This window comes from Diabrotica undecimpunctata, chromosome 7, assembly GCF_040954645.1.
Source record: "Diabrotica undecimpunctata isolate CICGRU chromosome 7, icDiaUnde3, whole genome shotgun sequence".
Lineage (NCBI taxonomy): Eukaryota > Metazoa > Arthropoda > Insecta > Coleoptera > Chrysomelidae > Diabrotica > Diabrotica undecimpunctata.
The window spans coordinates 3,681,074-3,702,988 of NC_092809.1; the positions used below are offsets into that span (position 1 = coordinate 3,681,074).

At 32.0% G+C, this 21,915-nt stretch overlaps 1 protein-coding gene across 1 annotated transcript in view; it reads left to right on the top strand.

Annotated features, from left to right (window-relative positions):
- LOC140444910 (PHD finger protein 12) overlaps positions 1–21,915 on the top strand; it is a 35,247-nt gene that overhangs the window by 6,096 nt on the left and 7,236 nt on the right. The window contains exons 5-6 of the mRNA XM_072536595.1: positions 970–1,519; positions 20,695–20,990. Coding sequence (XP_072392696.1) covers positions 970–1,519; positions 20,695–20,990 — 846 coding nt within the window. The remainder of the gene's footprint in view (positions 1–969; positions 1,520–20,694; positions 20,991–21,915) is intronic.

A 21,915-nucleotide genomic window follows, 5' to 3' on the forward strand; every position in this document is an offset into this window, starting at 1 on the left:
CGGGATTCAGTTTTGGGATATTATAGGATCAAACTCAGATCCAAAAAATGGTACATGCATATATATTTTCCATATTATTGATTTGATGACTGTTAATGCGTGGATTCTTTGGAGAAGAAGTGACAATAAGCATAATAATTTAGCTCTGACAGATTTCAAAATGGATGTAGCAGAGTGTTTATGCAAAGTTAAAAAAGCTGGTTTTACTACAAAAAGGGGTCATCCGTGTGGAGCTATGGAAAATTTACAAAACAAGAAAGGAAGGGGTCCAGCAACTGATATTCCAATGCAAGATATACAAACAGATGGCTATGGTCATCTTCCATTATGGTGTTGTGAAAGGAAAAGATGCAAATATCCTTTTGGTTCAAAAAGCTTCATAAAAGTGTAGTTTTTCTTTGCTTAAACAAAGACAGAAACTGTTTTTACAACTTTCACACTGAATAATTATTATAATTAGAAAGTAATAAACGTCATTTTGTTAATTAATTTTACTTGTTGAGTCTTGTTTTAATGCATAGTGGGATTTTTTTATATTTCTACTGTAATCTTGAAATCAGGTTCGTATTAATAGATTTTTATAAAAAATAAAAAAATTATACAGTAAAGGGTCAAACAGAAGTTTGAATAGTTTAGAAAATACTAGTCATATATATGTACGAGGAAAAAGGTTTACTCTTTACCTATAGGGCGGACAGGACTACAAACTTTTTCGGTTGTACATTTTAGGGGTAATTGGTTTTTGTCTTTATACAAGCGAAATTGTATAGTTTCCTTAAAATTAGATTAAAATTATCGCAACTTTGAAATTTTCAAAACGAAAAATTATTCATGATACGAGCCACTTGTCATATCAGTTGGCCCAACGTTAGATTGCAAATTCCATAGGTGGGTCAACTGATATGGGAAGGGGCTCATACAGGTTAAATACGAATGGTTTATTAATAGGTAGAATTGGTATTGTTTTAGGACTCAATGCTACTGAAATCCGTATCAGCCACTGAGAGAGTTAAGTTATGGGACAAATTTACGGGACCCGTGGATCAAGACTCAATAAAATTACAGTTTTTTAGGAAGATACATAGAAAAAATCCACCGTTTAGAATAAAAACGAAATTGCCACCTAGAAATACGGTTATTGTACCAGATATGGTGAAGTATCATTACAAAAAACCTGTTCACCTTCTTCCTCGCCTTAGAGATGTTTTACGGTTAGAATATGTTGAAAATAGACGGAAAAATAATGACATTGATGAGAGTATAGTTAAAGATGATGATGCAGAGGTTATCGAAGATGGTATTAAGGAGGAGTTTAATCATGACGAATTAGATGAAGTAGTTAATTGTGATATTAAGAGTAGACATTATGAAAACAGTTCTAGTAATAATATCTCTGATTGGACGGCTGTGAATGGTTTTATAAAAAATGAGAATTTGAACGGAGGATTTTTCGAAAAGGACCTTATCAAAAAAGAGCATAATTTCGTTAGTGATATGATATCTGGACTGACATCAGAAAGTAAGTAGGCTATATTTATTTTTATATTTCTAATGTAAACTGTCTTTACATAAAAGTATTGAACATTTTTTTTATTAATTTTTTCAATATTTAAGTATATCTATTCAATATAAGTTTACCTTAAATAATAGTGTAGTTTACACTTTGTTTCGCCAATAAAACTTGCCATATCATTGAATTATAACTTGCAGCTAATTAATTAGGGCCAATACGATTTTCCTGCTAGTCAAACTAGTATTTACCTTACGTTTTGTTCTTTTAATATACACTGGAACCACAATTACATTGAATGCAGTAAGTTCCTAGAGTGGACAACGGTTCTCTTGGATCTTTGATTGATCTTAGACTTTGTTATATTGTCTTCGTTAGTTTGAAAATGGACGTCTTGATTTTGTTTGTACGTAAATCTTTCAGCTAGACATAGGTAATATACATTGAGATAAGTGTCACTACTACATGTAATACGATATTCGAATTGTACGAGGTATAAATTAAATACGCCGTTTACTTACAACAAAATCAAAATAATATCAGTTCACAATATTTTGATAGCTCTCCGTACATTTTAATGGGTCATATGCGCTCTTTTTCAATGAGCCAGCTCTAACAACAAACGAATTCACGATACGTTTTAGCAAATTAATATATGGTCAGCAGAATTTATAATTATTTACTCTTAATCAGTGGCGTTTCATAAAGAGATCTTAAAAGTCTTGTATTGAAATTTGAATTTGAGTCTGCTAGATGCAAAAAACTGATAAATTTTGCAAAAAACCTTAGACATAATAAATGGCACTTTTTTGTAATAGATAAATGCTTTATTAGGTAAAATATAATGATTTTTTTCTTAGAAAAGTTATTGGGTTTGCTAGAAAAGGAAGAAAATTTGAAAATACCTAGTTTTGCAAGTGAACTATGTAAATACAGATTTATGCAACTAACATTTGCAAATACATGATAATAGTCAACCATTAACGATATTAGTGGTTGTTATATTAGTCTGTTTTCTAAACCTAGTGTGTTAGGAATAAGGAAGAAAGCATGTGGAAGTAAACTTTTAGTGAAGTTTATTTTTATCCAAAGTACAAAAGGTATTACAAATTTTAACATGTATATACATATTTATATTAATTCCCAAACTCTAAGTTCCTCTGGGTCCTCATCATCAATATGATCATTTTCTGCAGCACTCTCGTTATTATTTGCTTGTACGCCAGTATCTATAATTTTATAAAATTTGAGATCCGGCTGGTCTCTCCAATTTTCACCAAAATGGTTTCTAAGGAGAGTGCCTATGGACGATTTATCTCCTTTCAATGAACATCCAATCTGTTGTAACTTTGGTTTCAATAAAGAAATCTTTTTCCCTTTTCGTATTATAGACTTGCTGAACCCTATGTCAGAACGATAAAATATTTCCCCCCTTACCGTAGCCATATAATCTTTGTCCTTAGAAAATATAAATCGTTTCGTTGCATTACATTTAAAATGCCACTGGGAAGGTTTTTTAACAACAACGTCACTCGTCTTTCTCCAGTCTGATATCTGCCAGTCTTTACCAAGTCTCAGCACCTTTGAGTGTTTTCCAATTATGTCTTCATATTCTTTTCTGTTTATTACAACGTTCTTCTTTTTTATCTCCCTTTCTATCATACCAAAAATCCTATCTGGTGGCAAAAAGGAATGACCAACAACAGGAAACGTAAACTCCACTTCCTTGATGTGACCAGGTGCTTCATAAACCAACCAGTAGATTATCATAGACATCATCGTGCTATTTTTGTTCTGTCCACCACATCCATCTGCAAATAGGTGAACTTTTTCGATTTGATTTTTAAAGTTGAATTTTATGAGAGTATCATGTACAGCAGAGGCAACAGCATTTGAATCTTTTGGATGTTCAAACTCCAGCCACACATATGACGTCACATTTGCAGAAGAAAGATGGGATTTCGAATTTCCAGCCACGATGGTGAAATTATAAAAATTTATTTGCTGTGAGAAATAAGCCGCCTGGTCGGGAAGCTTTGGCAAAGAAAGATTTTTTTGACAATCAAAAGAAAATATTTGTATGTTATGATTTGATTCATTTTTTAACAAAGAATAAAAGGCTTTAGCTCTTAACGTATGAACTCTCTGCTCTGTTATAACCTTTAACTTTTCTTCTTCTGAATTTTCTTTTCTCAAAATTTCCTTCGCTCTGAGACACGCAGAACAAGCATCTACTAAGGGAGTGCCGAATGATATGTGGTAGTGTTCATTAACGTATGTTCGGAAATATGATAACTTTACGGAATGATGTGGATGACGTTGACAATACATTCTGTAAAGCTTTGTAAAATTCAGATCACATGGTAAATACAATCTAGTCGATCGTCCTCTATTATAATGACTCTCTGCCCCATAAATGTTTGGATAGATAATTTTATTGGATCAAATCTACCTTTTGTTGTATCTCCCCCTCTTCTCTCTTTTGGTATTTCACCACGGATAACAAACGTTCTTACAACACGCTCTATTCTTTCAGAACTTAAATGAGTTATTCCAAGAAATGCTGTCTTGCATACTCTTAAAAGTCCACCCTCTACTGTAGGAACAAAATATTTAATTGAAATTCCATGTAGGTTTGTACCTGATCTCTGTGACCTTCACAAAATTTCAGCAAAAAAATATCTTGTTTTATTTTGTCAGTTGTTGAATACAGATTATTATGGAAACGCTGAATGTCTCGCATCTTTAAATCTATACAACAATACACTTTCTTTGTATGGTTACAGGTGGGAAAACCGGGTAAATCCTTAGGTTTATGCCTAAAAATATTGACAATAAGTCCCAAACCTATCTAGTTAATTGTAGACACCTCTTACCTCTTAAGTTTCATTACATTTCGTTTCCATTTTTCTGTTTGTACAACTCGTTTTCTCCTTTTTCCTTTTTCACAAGGTCTAATATGCACATGAAGATCCATAATGTTAATTATTTGCAATAAACTTGGTGTTTTTAGTACTTAAATAACAAACAGTGAAACCGGTAATGGCGAATGATGGAATAATTGACATGTGCACATGAGACGTGTCATGTGACTCAAACAATGTAAGCGATTGGCCAATTGCAATTACACAGTTATGCAACTGGCATAGGCTGACAAATACAGAGTTTTGCGTCTGATTCAAGATTTCTAATGCCTTTTTCTTAGTAAATACCTTACTTTGCTGCTGAATTTCTACATCAGCAGATAGCTATAACATGTGACAAATAACTGTCAGCTAAAACTCAATTCTTACAATTTTTGCAAATACAGAGTTTTGGATCTAGCGGACTCATTTATTTTATAACTATTTTTTACTTATAACTGCAGTAAAACCTCCTTTAACCGAAATAATTGGGATGGGGGGAGGCCGTTTCGGATAACAACAATTTCGGTTAAAAATAACATTGTTTTTTGTATTCTTCTTGTATCAAATTACATAGTATTCTTGGTCAAAGTTGGTATTAAAAAATACTATGAGATGAAAATGAACAAGTTTAACATGTTTTTTTAAAGAAATCTTCTATTTTCTTTGTGGTTTTCCTTTGACAACGATGTTTACTTGTCGATAACAGTGTTTAGATAACATGAATAATTTTTGAATGTGTGTATTTAAGAAATTGATTCCGGTAAAAGCTTTAATCGTAGGAAGTCACGTGCCTATATTCCCATAATACTAAGGTAAGATCGGGTAACTACGAAATTCCTAGAACGATAAAGGCCCTAACAGAGACATAATGATAGAATTAATTTATATTAAAATAATTCAATTCTAAAAAAAATAATGAAATAACCACTCCTCTGCAATTGTATGATTTTCCAACAGGTGGCCTTGAGGACAACAGTGGCCTTAAGGAAGCGCAGTTGCCACCATTACCTCAATGTATATTACCTATGCCCAGCTGAAAGATATACGCACTGTATACCGTAAAACAGCGAAGACATGGCATGTCCAAAAGAGAAGAGTCATAAAAACCTTAACATATCGTGAACCTGAATATTTGGGTGAAATATTGAAACATTTAGAAAAATCATAATGACGGTATTAGATTTTTGTTTTGATACAGGGCAGCGACAGCCGCTTATACGTATTTCGACCTCTTTAGGTCTCCTCAGAGCGGTATAGCCACTACTCTGAACCAAAACAAAAATCTTTCCCATCCTAGACAATAGTTATCAAAATAACTATATACGGACGTAACTACGCCATCTAAAAACAAAAAGAGAAATCAAACGATTTCTACCTAGCGAAACCGAATTCAACTTCTTACCAGTGTGCTTTCTAAAACTTGCAAAGCAAACAGCTTGATAAATTACTCGGCAAGAGAATCTAAAATTACATTCTACATGCCGTTCATCATGGTCAAAATTCGTAGTGAATTCAGTTTCTGGTACTCCAAACGGAGTAAAGTAATAAAACAAAAATCTAATACCGTCATTATGTTTTATTACTTTACTCCGTTTGGAGTACCAGAAACTGAATTCATTACGAATTTTGACCATGATGAACGGCATGTGGAATGCAATTTTAGATTCCCTTGCCGAGTAATTTATCAAGCTGTTTGCTTTGCAAGTTTTAGAAAGCACAGTGGTAAGAATTTGAATTCGGTTTCGCTAGGTAGAAATCGTTTGATTTCTCTTTTTGTTTTTATTTAGAAAAAGATTTATGACAATGTAACGAAAAATCAGATCAAGTTAGTCAAAGAGATCAGGTGGTAATAAGCTGAGGGTTGTTTCGTTTTAAACATTTTGTTTTAATTAACTTAACATGTTTTAATAAAGCGGAAAGGAAGGTTTAGATATCTGGGAATAGATATAACTAGTTACGAAGACGTTGAAGAAGAAGTACGTTAACAAAGCTTAAAACTCACGCCGAGGGGGCGTGTCGTCGTTTGTAATAGCTTTACTTTCTTCGTATTTTGCGGGAAGGGTGTTTGTGGATTTTAATATTGGTACCCATGTTTTGTTGATTTTTAATCCTTCTTCTATCTAAAGGTCTAAAAATACAAAAAGATTTTGCTTTTGCTAAGTTACATTACATAACGTTCGTCGCACAAATAGCCTCATTTCTCAGTGGATACTGTAATAACACAGAATACACTACCCAACAAGAAGCGAAACGAGGGGTTTTTCGCAATCCAAATTTCTGTGAGAATCCGCCATGTTCTAAATAGTTTATCTGTCAACCTATAAAAACTGAAGTTTGTTTACGTATTGAGATTTTAATACCTTAAAAAATCGATAAAAAGTAATAGAAATCAACTGATTTCCATCTCTATTTTGAAATTTACTCTCAAATTCAATCGTTTTTTATCGGCTTTTAACTTACTAAAATACTTTAAGTACGTTAATTCGTTTGTTAAAAAAAAAAACAAATGGATATTTTTTACTTTACTTATCAGTACAGAATTGATATATGGGTTATATTAAATTTTACAGAAAAAAAATATAATTCATACAAAACAGATCTACTTAAAAAAGCATTAGTTTTAATAATTACTAATTAATAATTACATTCTCCCCCGAAATTTGTACCGACAAAGCTTTCCCTTCTAGAGTAAGATCTCAGAGCGATCAGACATAACTTATTTTCACACAGATGAAACCATAGAGTCTCAGTAGCGTCTCGCGTGCTTTGAATACCTGCGTATTTATGAAACTTGCTGAGTGACACCTGGGCAGGTACCAGGTGAGAAAGGTAACTAAAAATAAGAGCTATTTAACTTAAATTTACATAACTGATTTTTATACATATTTTGTAGAATATTATTTTGAAAATACTGTAATAAGTGTCAGACACTTGGCATGGACCAGAACTTTTGTCAAACGCTTTAAATCTCCACTGAAATTAAATGAATTTTACTTACTTTTACATGTCTGATTTTTAAATATGTTATTGATGGAACTAAAATAAAGTTATATTTAATCAGTCAGACAAATTAGAATGACCAAATATCTCTCAAACACAAAAAATAGTTAACCAGAAGTATGAGCGCGAGAGTGCTGTTCTTGCATTTCAGAGTGAGTGAGACATTGCGATAATTATGTAACGATATATGCATTATTTAAAAAATGGTGATTCGAATGTATGGTTAAACGCAGGCAACGGAAATAACCAGAGACACATTAATTTGACAAAGGTTTACGAGTACTTGGGACCATCTTTATGTAGAAGTTTGCCAGGGTTTCACGCTCTAACTGGATGTGACTTTAATCCCGCCTTTTTTTAAAAAGGGTAAACAAAGAGCATTCAATATATTAATGAAGAAACATGAATATCAGCTAGCTTTCATGCAGTTTGGAGAATCAGAGTTGTTTACCGATGAAGCCACCCAAAAAGATATTTTCGAAATAATCCAAAAATTTATCTGCGAAATTTATAGTTTTCCTGATACGTGCAACAATAATGCTGTCCGGCTTCAATTGTTTTTAAATAATTACAGCGTATCTAATATTAGCAAAGAATTCGATCGCAAAAATTTAAAAAATTTTGATGCTAGCAGTTTACCACCATGCTAAAGTAAGTTATTCCAACAATTCCGCCGTGCTAATTACATTTTTAGCATATGGAATAATGCAAATGCAAAACAACCAACCATTTTAACTCCTGAACACAATGGGTAGAGTTTAGAAGAAAACCAATATCACTTTCATTGGTTTGATGGTGACCAATTACCAGCAAACGTTAGTGAATTCCTTCAAACTTCAGGTATTATACTTTGATTTCAGGTTTAGAATTTATTATCTTTGTGATTTTCTGCTTTTTAATTCTTTGAACTATTTTTTGCAGAACAACCAGCCAGCAACAACATAACTGATAATGATGAAGATGATGACTCGGATGAGCAGCATCATGATTGGTTGAATAATGAAAATTGTAATAATTGCGACAATGAATATGATGATTAAAATATAGAAAAATGTTTGTTTCGATCAATCCCAGTTGAAGATTTTTTACAAAAATTATTTTTTTTTAATTATCCTAACTAGTATCTATTTACAATAAAGTAAATATAATTTCTTATGAAACCAAAGTGCTCCGAATTAATTAATTATCCCAAATATCAATACATTAATTTACTTTAATATTTATCTTAATGCTAGAGTTCATCATATTAAAACAGAGATGCAAAAATATTTAATCGGATCGAAAACAGTAAGTATTCTTAATGAATTTGAATTGTTTACTCTGAGGCTCATGCGCACAGCACTCTCGAGCTGATACCTCTAGTTAACTAATTTTTGTGTTTGAGGGATGTTTGGTCATTCTAATTTGTCTGACTGATTAAATATAACTTTATTATAGTACCATTAATAACATATTTAAAAATCAGACATGTAAAAGTAAGTAAAGTTCATTTAATTTTAGTGCAGCTTTAAAGCGTCTGACAAAAGTTCTGGTCCATGACAAGTGTCTGACACTTATTACAGTATTTTCAAAATAATATTCTACAAAATATGTATAAAAATCATTATGTACAATGTTCTACAAAATATGTATAAAATTATTATGTAAATTTAAGTTAAATAGCTCTTATTTTTAGTTACCTTTCTCACCTGGTACCTGCCCAGGTGTCACTCAGCAAGTTTCATAAATGCGCAGGTATTCAAAGCACGCGAGACGCTATTGAGACTCTAAGGTTTCATCTGTGTGAAAATAAGTTATGTCTGATCGCTCTGGGATCTTGGACTATTCTTGTTGGGTGGTAATAATCCACGGTTCGTAGACTTACTACGGTTGCCTCTTCTGACTATAGTCTAGGCGGGATCTGTTTTGGATTGGACATTTTCCATAGGAAGCTATTTTTTTGCTGGAATCCCTTCAGGATGTGCCTAATATCGATAATCACGATATGCGCCAGTCGTAAACCCTGTGCTAAATTTTTTATTTAACAAAATCTGAAAAGAATTGAAAATTTCTGATTTTTTTGCTCCTATTTTCGTTTATAATTCAGAAAATATTGATCCTAGAAAAAAAATTATAAGAAGTTAAAAGTTTCGTTATTCAATTTTACACAATATTTCGTTAGCTAGAAATTGAAAATTTAATGTTTATTGTTGAAAAAATAGCAATAATTGGAAAAAAAGTACAAAAAAATGAAGTTAATCCTTTAAATGTTTTCGACTTTCTAAACCTGACTTACACAAGCTCCATATTCCGCCTAGAAAAACCTTTTAATATGTTTAAAACGTGTGCTAAATTTTGTTAAGATCGGTCGGATAGGTTTTGCATAATAATTTTGCAACCCAGTCTACTGGAAAAAAATCGCAAATTTTCAAATTTATAGGAAGGCTCAAACTTTCAAACGCTTTTTGTAAAATTCAAATCGGTTCACTAGGAGAGGCTAGAAAATTTTTTAAAGTTTTAAATATTTTTTATATATATTAGGCCTATAAACAAATTGAATAACTTTACGAGCTTTGAACATATCAATTTCAAAATTAATACACTTAAAGAACATTAAAAGACGCTTCTTTAAAAAAAACAGATACATTCGGCTTACTGGTTGCCGAGATATTGAAGGTCAAAGTTGGCATATATTTAAAAATTGCATTATCTCGGCTTCCTGTTAACCAATTTTGCTCTCTTTTTTTTTTGAATCGATGTCTCGGACGACAAGGATTTCAAATATCATATTTTCAAATACCATTTTTAATTGCAAATTGGGAAATTTGCAATAAACAATTGTATGTTAAACAAGTAATTGCATTTTTTCTTCATGGATTTTTTTTGAGCTTGCAATTTATACATTGAAGTAAATTGTTACTTTTCATATAAAAATTTAAATTATATTCGTATTTGTTTAAAAACGAGCCCTCTATCACTTATGGTTACACGGCAAATGTATGCCAACTTTGACCTTCAATATCTCGGCAACCAGTAAGCCAAATGTATCTTTTTTTTTAAGAAGCGTCTTTTAATGTTCTTTAAGTGTATAAATTTTGAAATTGATATGTTTAAAGCTCGTAAAGGTATTCAATTTGTTTATAAACCTAAAAAATGTTTAAAACTTTAAAAAAACTTCTAGGCTCTGTTAGTAAACCGATTCGAATTTTACAAAAAGCGTTTGAAAGTTTGAGCCTTCTTTTATTTGAAAAAAAATTTGCCCTTATTTAGGGCCTACTATAAATTTGAAAATTTGCGATTTTTTTGCAGTAGGCTGGATTGCAAAATTATTACGCAAAACCTATCCAATCAATCTTAACAAGATTTAGCACACGTTTTAAACATATTAAAAAGATTTTCTAGGCGGAATATGGAGCTTGTAAGTCAAGTTTAGAAAGTCGAAAACAGTTAAAGGATTAACTTCATTTTTTTGTACTTTTTTTTCCAATTATTGCTATTTTTTCAACAATAAACATTAAATTTTCAATTTCTTGCTAACGAAATATTATGTAAAATTGAATAAGGAAACTTTTAACTTCGTATAATTTTTTCCCTAGGATCAATATTTTCCGAATTATAAACGAAAATAGGAGCAAAAAAATGAGAAATTTTCAATTGTTTTCAGATTTTGTTAAATAAAAAATTTAGCACAAGGTTTGCGACTGGCGCATATCGTGATTATCGATATTGGGCACATCCTGAAGGGATTTCAGCAAAAAAATAGCTTCCTATGGAAAATGTCCATTATGGTCTGAATTTCTACAGATCCCGCCTAGTCTACTAACCAATGAACATTAAGCCCGAAATTACGTCACGATAGTACAGTAATTTGAATCGTAACATTGTTAATCGTCGTTTTTATATCTTTGATGTGTGAAAAATAGTAAAGATAGTTATGAAATAAAGATGTCTAGTGGATTATAATACCTAATTATGGAAAACTGTTGATATGTAGGTAGTTTGGTACTTAAAATTAATCAGAACCGGTTGTTAACGTTTATCCAATGTTAATGCAGGATTTACGTAAATCTAGGACTTCAATCTCCATTTTACACTGAAAATTTGTCGCGTATACTGAATTTCCTTCAATACTGGATTAACTATTGAATGAATTACCGAATTACATAACTATTTTTTCCATTGTTTTAATATCTTTCCTTCACACTACAACCTGTGCCTGGGGCATTCTAAAATTTCATCAACATTATTATTACGTTAATACACAATGAAATTTTAAAGTTTTAACCTACCTTATAAAAAGATACGAAGACAATAGGTACGATGTACAACTACAATAAAAATAACGTTTCTTCGATAATTCAAAATAAGTTTTTATAGAAAACAACACCAAAATTTCAAATACAAAAATATAAAGTAAACAGATATTTAAGAAACGGTAAATAATAAAGCAAATAATAAACTGAAATATAATTACCACGAACAAACTGTGATAATAAATGGGTTTTGAATTCTTGTGTACTCGACGTAACTCAAGCATCCCCACTCTAGTCGGAAGAGGCAACCGTAGTAAGTCTACGAACCGTGGTAATAATCGTAGACATACAAACTCAAGCAGTTATTTTGAAAATTGTGTAACAGTGTGAAGTAGCTTCAGTGACAGTTAAAAAATAACTGCCACTGCTATCGCAATCCGAACCCATCTCTATGCACGACGCATACGCACATCATTGACAGCCGGTGTAATGGCGGATGCAGTTTGAAATTAATGTCAAAATATCAGTTTTTTAATGAAAAATACATAGCTCAGTGAGAAAAAGGTATAGATTGTAAAGTGAATAAAAAGTAAAATACAATCCAGTGTTCAAATTTTAGACTAATCAGACTAGCCTTAATAATGTAAGTAATTACCTTTATTCTTAGCCTTTTAGTTCCCAATCAAACTTTATTTTTAATATGGCATGACATGAACAATTTGTTTACGATTATTTATATATTTTACTTACCTTTTTGTGTTTCTTCTTTCATTTCTTTGTTTTGTAAGTGTAAAATAATTGATAAAACATTCACTTCAAACACTCTAATCACTAAAACTAAAATTACTGTACAGTATGCAGTTCTAGTTATTGCTCATTGTAACCTAAAAACAACACTAACCAAATACCAATGTGGTGATATATAAAATAGACGTTATCGCGCACAAATATGATTAGTGGGCAAATTGTTTTGATTAGCAATGCCTGTAATCTTTATAGTCTTGGCTGATTCATGTCAGTTATATAAACAAACTCAATCGAATGCTGAGTATAAAAAACTAATATATTTGTTAAGTTAAATGTATGTTTATGGGATTAAATCACAATTGATTGTAGTGAGATACATTTTACGTTTGTTTTTGACGTTTCAATTTCCAATGCCCAAATCGTTTTTAAAAAATATTATAAATTAATATTTTAAAATATATTAATATTATTAGATAGACATCTATAAGGTTAACATAATTTCTTAATTAATAATATTTTTTTAAAACGATTTCTGATTGAAAATCGAAAAATCAAAAACAAATGGAAAATGTAATAATTATATTTACAGTCAATTGTGGTTTAATCATTACAAATACGATATTTAACTTAAACATGTCACAAGAAAACAGTTTCAGAACACTTTCAACTTTCACTAGACGCAGTTTAATTTTATGAATCAGTAGTCGCACGCGGTCTACTACACCGGTCATAACAATAGTCCTCTGGATGCATTTTGTTTACATTTCAAAAAATAATCTATTATTTGTAGTTTTTTTGACATTATTTATTATTATTGACATGTTTTGTTTATTTAAAATGTTTATTTACGTAGCACTAAAAATAGTCCACAATTTTTGTAATAGTTTGATTTATTCTCTTTTTTATCGCTCTTGTAGTGTTATCTCCTTTCATTTGTCGCCTTAGTTCTATAAGGGTTTTCGTGGGTTGAAAAACTGAGTCAACCCACGAAAACCCTTATAGAACTAAGGCGACAAATGAAAGGAGATAACACTACAAGCAACGAAGCGATAAATCAAATAAATAAGACGATCACAAAGGCAATAAGAAAAGACATAAGAAACTACAATGTAGAAAAAACAAAACAGGCAATAGAGCAAAATAAGATCATGACAGTTTTGAAGAGGAGCGTACAAAAGGGGAAAATAGAAATTAACAAACTGAAAAACGGCACTGGAGAAGAAACAACGAACAGAGATGAAATATTAAGAATAGTCGAAGAGTTCTACACAGAGTTATATAGATCAAGAAAAAAAGATAACAATACGGAACCTCCAATTACACTAAAAACTGGGGTATTAAACCAAGGATCAGATTTAATGCCCGATATAACAAAATCAGAAATCAAAGAAGCCCTGAAGAAAATGAAAAATAATCGAACCCTGGGTGAAGATGGAATAGTATCAGAAGCACTAAAAATTGGAGGGGATGTATTACTTGAAAAAATTAAACAACTTTTCAATATCTGCCTTCACAGCGCCAATATTCCAACAGACTGGAACAACGCTACTATGATTCTATTACACAAAGCAGGAGACAAAACAAATTTAGAGAATTACACACCGATTAGCCTCCTCAGCCATATATATAAGTTGTTTACGCGAATACTAGTTAAGAGGAAAATACTAGTTAATGGAAAGAAAATTAGAGACTTATCAACCAAGGGAACAGGCAGGATTCCGAAAAAATTACGGAAAAAATGACCATCTACAAACTATAAAAACCCTAATAGAGAAAGCACTGGAATACAATAAACCTCTAGTTGTAATATTTATCGATTTTCATAAAGCCTTTGACACAGTTGAGCTAAGCAAAATATTACAGGCGCTTAAAGAATGCAGACTAGATTATAGATATGCTAAATTATTATACAGAATATACCTACAGGCAACAACCACTGTCAGATTACATACTAACAGTAATCGCATAAAAATAGAACGGGGGGTTAGACAAGGAGACCCAATGTCACCTAAACTTTTTAATACGGTGCTAGAACATGCTTTTAAGAATTTGGATTGGATGACAACGGGAATAAAAATAGATGGAGAATATCTAAACAACTTACGTTTCGCCGATGATATACTTATAATAGCTGAAGATCTAGGTATGGCAAGAGAGATGATACAGGAACTCGTTGTGGCTACAGAAAATGTAGGTTTAAATATAAATATCTCGAAAACAAAAATCATGACCAATTTGGTACCCAACCAGAACATCAGTATTGGTGGGAAAGAAATAGAACTCGTAGATAGATATAAATACCTGGGACATGAAATTATGATTGGCAGGGATAACCAGACTCATGAACTGAAGAGAAGAATTAGCCTTGGGTGGGCAGCATTTGGAAAACTGAGAGAAACTTTTAAAAGTGAGCTGCCCACATGCCTAAAGAGAAAGGTATTTGATCAGTGCGTCCTCCCAGTCTTGACGTACGGAGCAGAAACACTTACCTTAACAAAAGCAGCAGCTACCAAACTGAGAGTCACGCAGAGAAGAATGGAGCGGTCCATGTTAGGAATAACTCTGCGAGACAGAATAACCAACGAAGACATCAGGAGTCAGAAAGAGTGACTGACATCATCGAGAAGATAGCCAGACTAAAATGGAGATGGGCAGGACACAAAGCCAGAATGACAGATGGGCGATGGACAAAGAGGTTATTGGAGTGGAGGCCAAGGGAAGACAAGAGAAGCGTCGGTCGACCACCTACAAGATGGACTGACGAATTTAAGAAGACTCAATAAAAACTGGATGAGAGCGGTGCAAGATAGACGGGGTTGGAAACATGAGGAAGAGGCCTATGTTCAGCAGTGGACTCTTGAGGCTGGATGATGATGATGATGATCCTCTTTTTTACTAAACAAATTACAATTAACCTTCCGCAGATAACGTGAAAATTTTTAAAATTTTTGATAACGTCGGTCTACCAACGAAAATAATTCTAAAATTAAAAAAAAATAGAAATTTAGCTGTAGGTGATGAATATTTGTAATAATATAATTGTGTATATTATTCTCTATACAAATATATGAAATTTATAATTTTTTTGTTATTTTAATAATTTTAAGGGGATATTAAAAAAAGTGTCATTTTTATGAACAGGCTTTTAATAAAATCAAAATAATTATAACAAAAAAAAATAAATTCTGGTTCCACTAAAACATAATCAGTTATTGTTCTGAAGCTATTTTCTTGTGGCATTTTAAATTAATTACTATTTAAATTGACGTTTCAATTTCCACTTCGGAAATCGTTCTCAAAAATTACAAAATGATCTTGTAAATTTATTGCTTAAATTCAGGTTTCATAAATATGTCTTTACTGCAGATATTAAATCCATGTTTACTCAGATTCTTATCGCTCCTGAGCAACAAAGATTTCAAAGAATACTTTGGCGTTTTTCGGAACAGGTATCTATTGCTGAATACGAACTTACTCGGGTTACTTTCGGTGTGTCTAGCTCACCATATCTTGCAATTCGTACTCTACAGCAGCTAGCACTCGACGAACCGAACTTACCTGTAGCCTCATCTATAGTCCTAAAAGATACTTACGTAGATGATGTGGTGACAGGAAAGGATTCTTTAGAAAATAATGTTCTTGCTATAAAAGAATTAATATCTTTATTGAAACGTGGTGGATTTGAGTTACGAAAATGGGCAAGTAATGCCCTCAGTTATTCTCTCTCGCTAATATTCCTTTGGATCATATTCTGCAACAGTATTTTTCATTTGACTTAGATCAATCTTCGTTGAAGGTATTAGGACTTGGATGGAATCCATCATCTGATGATTTCTTTTACAAAATTTTACCTCTTCAAGCTTCCTGTACAAAGCGAAATCTCTTAGCCCAAATAGCTCGCATATTCGATCCTTACGGTATTCTTAATCCTGTCACTTTGATAGTGAAGACTATTATTCAGCGTCTTTGGCTACTTGATTTAGATTGGGATGCAACTCCACCTTTGGAAATTACTTCAAGGTGGGAACAATTTAAAATTGAACTGCCTATACTGTCATACCTCGTCATATTTCTTTAAATGGAATTATTTCCTGTGAGCTTCATGGCTTTTGCGACGCTTCTTTACGTGGATCTTCTGCTATTACATACCTTCGTGTGTGTTATGATACAGGAGTCATCAAAACTTATTTTCTTTTAGCCCGAACAAAGGTATCTCCTACCAGGATACAAACTATTCCTCGTCTCGAGCTCAATGCATACACACACAGTATTTATATTAATTGATAAATTTACATATAACTTATTTCGCATAAAAGTAATACCAGCACTTAAATAAACATTTATGAGCGAGTGTTTCTCTTATAGAATTTACAGTTCGTTCATTTTAAAATAAAAAATAACGTCAATAAACGTATTTTAACCTTTAATTGTGGCTTATTACCATTTAAATAATAATTAATAAATCAGTTACTTGTATGTTAATAAACAGGGAAAATAAAATTTTGCTCTCAAAATTTACACAGATTACTGAAACTATTCCAAATTTTTGGCACCATAATTTTCAAAACAATGCCTTCATAATCCCGTCAGATGTTCTAGACACAAATATTTTTTACAGTTTCCACAAGAATATCTTGTTCTTCGACTTTTTGTAGTGCTGCAGTACGTACATCGTCCATGAGTTTGATTCTGGCGAGCAATATTCTCAATTTCTATACCACATATTTCAGAAAGACGTAAACGGATTATCCTGGGAATGTTTTGCTGTTGTGTTCGTCGACGAATATGTGGGCTAAGTAATTGAAATCCTAAATTTTCTAAGAATTTTCTTCTATCGATTTTTGTTGGAGTATTCGAGGTGTAAATGATGTAACTATTTATTCCAGCAACGTTCATGTTTTGCTTTCGAGCATGAATAACCAGTTACGTTTTTTATTTGGTCTGATCATCAAGATGAAGATCTTCCTCTACGTATGTGTTATCAGCTACACTACCTTCTACTGTCTTTCTTTCGACACTTCGACTTTTGATTAATATGTGACAAGTATTCTCAGTTTGCTTTGGTTAAAGTCATGGTACAATCAATACAAGGTATGATATTGCGCATGACATTTGACAGCTGGCCCAGTAGTGTGACGTAGTCAAGACCGCTCGAACCCACGGTTTGTAGACTTACTACGGTTGCCTCTTCCTCCTAACCAATGAACATTAAGCCCGAAACTGTACTCTCGTGACGTAGTTCTTCCCCTTCAACCAATCAACACTGCAATCGACCTGCCCTCTACATTCAGTTTCAATCGCGAATAAATGGGTTTTGTATTCTTGTGTACTCTGGTGACGTAACTTAAGCATCCCCACCCTAGTCGGAAGAGGCAACCGTAATAAGTCTACGAACCGTGGCTCGAACCCATTATTACAGCTTAACGTACACATTAATTTTGAAATTATGGTCAAAAAATGATCTAATTTTTTTTTTAAATGTTTTGTTTTGGTTATAATTGAATAAAAATTATATTTTCAGTAGCGTAAAACCTTTACTTTTCCTGTACTTGTATTTTTCGCCATATCGGTATCTTTCGCCATTCAGTTTTGCCATATTTGTTAGATAAAACGGAATGAAGTCCTATTAATTCAATCATTACTTTTAAACACATTAGCAACATGTCTATACATCTACTCATATTATGCTAATTCAGTAATATTCGAAAGTTATGTTAGTTTGGATTTTTAAATGTATTATAGTATGTAGACTTGCGTGTTGTATGAGACATGAAACATGCTTGAAATATGCTTTATTGTCACTGAAAATTATTGAACAATTTTATGGACAAAGCTAAAAAAAATCAGTCAAAAAGTACAAAAAGTATAAAACAAAAACAAATATAATAAAAAAACAGAACAATACAATTTTAAATTAGTAAAATTATTGTATCACTTACATAATTTGTGCAGACAACAACAAATGAGACAAATTGTAGCTGCTGCTTGAGACACCCAAATGTAATTATAAACAATACTAATTTTGTTTCTTTGTTATCCATTAAGAAACTCGTCAACTGAATAATATGGTCTTTCAGAGAGATAGATTTTTGTCATCTTACGAAACTTAATGAAAGATGTTGCGGATTTAATTTCTCTTAGAAGGTGATTATAAAGTTTTTTTGCACTATATAGAATAGAATTCTTTACTAGCTGAGTGGACGGGATCGGTAAATAAACGTTACAATCCGAATTTCTAATGGAGTAGCCATGATCAGGTCTATCGGGAAAAATGTTTAGATGCTTGCGAATCAAACAAACCGTTTCCAAAATTAATAAAGAGGGAAGCGTCAAAATTCCGTGATTTTTGAAGTAGGTCTTGCGATGAATTGTTTGTTTGAGACCAAATAGATAACGAATTGCTCTTTTTTGCAACTTAAAAATAGTGTCAAATTGGGCCGCTGTACTAGAACCCCAAAATGGAAGCCCATATCGAAGATGGGACTCGAACAATGAGAAATATGCCATTTTGACAGAAGATAAATTTAGTTCCTTCGAAACAGATCTTATTGCAAAGCAAACTGAGGCTAGTTTCTTCCTTAAGGAGTCAGTATGCAAGGACCATTTAAGATCGCTGTCGATAAGAATACCTAGAAATTTCACGGAATTAACGATACTGATTTGGCTCTCATTCAAAAGCAAGGGTTGAATGACTCCTTTATAAGATAATGCTACTGTCTTATCCACGTTAAAGCTAAGTAAGTTGGAGTCTGACCAAGCCTTGATTATAAGGAAATCAGCGGTTATAATTGAATGAAGCGTTGAAATATTAGAGCTGCTCCAAGTAATACTGGTATCATCAGCAAATAGAAAAATTTTCCCTTTAATTTTCAAGTAAGTGATGTCATTAATGAAAAGTAAAAAAAGAATGGGACCTAATACTGAACCTTGCGGTACTCCACGCTCAATGTCTTTACAACTAGAGTCGGTGTCTTTTATTCTAACCAATTGTTTCCTACCTACCAAGTAAGTTTTGAACCAATTCAAAGACACACCCCGAATTCCATAGAAAGTTAATTTTTTTAATAGAATGTCGTGATTTACGCAGTCAAAGGCTTTGGAATAGTCGCAGAAAACGGTGGCGGAGGAGAGGTTACTATTTAGTGATAGATTTACCTCATGTAACACAGACAACATGGCATCACTAGTACATTTATTAGACAAAAAGCCGAACTGATTTTGCGATAAAATATTATGTTTAAGGAGAAAGGGCATAAGTCGAACTTTTATAAGCCTTTCAATAACAGCCTTTTGTCTCCACCTTTATGAAGAGAAATAACGATGGCAGTCTTTAGGCAGTTAGGGAATGTACCTTTTTCAAGAGAATCATCTACTAGAGAGACCATGACCTCCAATACATTATGCGGAAAATTTGAGAAAATTTTAATAGATAAGTGTTAATATAGTGTGTTGCATAACTATAGGTGACTATGAACAAATCTCTTACGTCGTGTCGTTAACAAAAAGATTAGTTGTAGATATTTATAATCTGTTATTAGTTTACAATATTCTTGAAAGAAAATAATCTTAGAAATGTAGAGTGAATCAAAAATCGCTTCACAATGACAAAGTCTTCTTGTGATGTATGGCGACAATAATTCAAACACAATTTATTTAACCATTTAGGTAGATGGACTTGGGAAATGCAATATTTGTTTTTATTTGTCAATTTAATTACATTTTTACCCAATTTAAACAAATGCGAGCAAATTTTATTGAGATATTTAATCAGAAAACTATTTTCATTTGTATGATTCGTTATTTTATATATAATTTAGGGCGCGGGAATAGGAATTTTCAGTTACCTGTACGCCGCGAACTGCTTTAATGCATAGTTGGTTGCGTACTAAAATATTAACAAGTTTGACATTTTATAAACAGAAACAATCGAAATTATTAATATTATTAATTTCTTGTGTCAAGTTGTTAGGAAACTACATTCGCATTAATTTACAAGAAATTAACAAATAATTGTAAGTATTAAATAGTTTTAAAGTCTTTATATATGATTTACTTTTTCCAAATTTACCGCTTGTCAAATTCGAATGTTACTAAAATTTTGAAAATTATTTTTTATTGATCCTGAAACTATTTTCTTGTGTCATGTTTTTACTGAACATTTTTTATACATACTTATTATATATTTTTTATTGAATTTAAAATATTTATATGGTATTGTTTAAAATGGGATCAAATAGTAAAATATTGAAATCATATGCATATGCTTTTAAGTTTGAATTAAGAGAACATAATATTTTAGTTGAGTTTGAACTGAAACAACTTGATGATAGACTGATAAGACTACTAGCCTACCAGCGTATTCAACAACTACTAAACTCGCCCTCTTCTGCGAACAATATGTTTTCGCCAGCCGTTCGAGAAAAGTTAAGTCACATGACGTATCCGAGTGAATTGTTGACTCCAGCCGATATTGATAGGATATCGAGGGTGTTCTCCAATCCGAAGAAAAAGACCAAATCTAAACCGACCATTAGAGCCAGAGCCATGATATGTCCCGTTGTTTCTAAGTATTTTTATAATCTGCATACTACCGAGGTAAGGAACTCACTTTATATATATATATATATATATATATATATATATATATATATATATATATATATATATATATATATATATATTTTATTAGATATATTCGAATAAATTCTGCTCGCTAAGTATCAAAATATACGCTTATTCAATTAAAATCCATCTTTGATCACTTTAGCCTTGGAAACAAATGTAATCAGTCAACTGGCGTTCTAAAATGTAAGTTATAGTCCTACCAGAGATCCAAGAGTGTCATTAATATTTTATTATCGATAAGTGTCTATCGCAAGGCAGCAGGGGATCACCTCTGGACAGGATCGTACTTTTATTTTCGATTTGCATTACTTATTCGATTGTTAGGTGTGTTTAAAAGACGGTCTTTATCATTGTCTACTAAAGTTATAATAGTTGCAAAATATTTACATACACTACATTCACATATTTACAAAACTTTATCATTTCTAAATAGAGTACAAGAAGAACAGAGCCAAAAATATTTTAGAAAATTATTTTCAAAATTGAGGTGTGTCTAAAAGCTGGTTTTATACTGTTTTAAAAATATTTATATAAATTACGTATACATACATAGAAAGTTTACCAAATGCAAAAGAATGCCAAGACCACCGGATAATAAGTTTAATGAGTCATACGCTCCAAATATTTTTAAAAATTATACAGCGGAGAACACACAACGAACTTGAGCAGGACATAATTGACACACAATTTGGATTTAAAAATGCACTGGGAACGAGGGAGGCCCTGTTCGCTGTGAATGTACTTGTGCAAAGGTGCATGGATGTTAATCAGCCAGTATATATGTGTTTCTTGGATTACAAAAAATCCTTCGATAAGGTCAGACATAACCGTCTTATCGAATTACTTGAAAAGAAAAACTTAGATATGAGAGACATCAGGATCATTAGCGCTATCT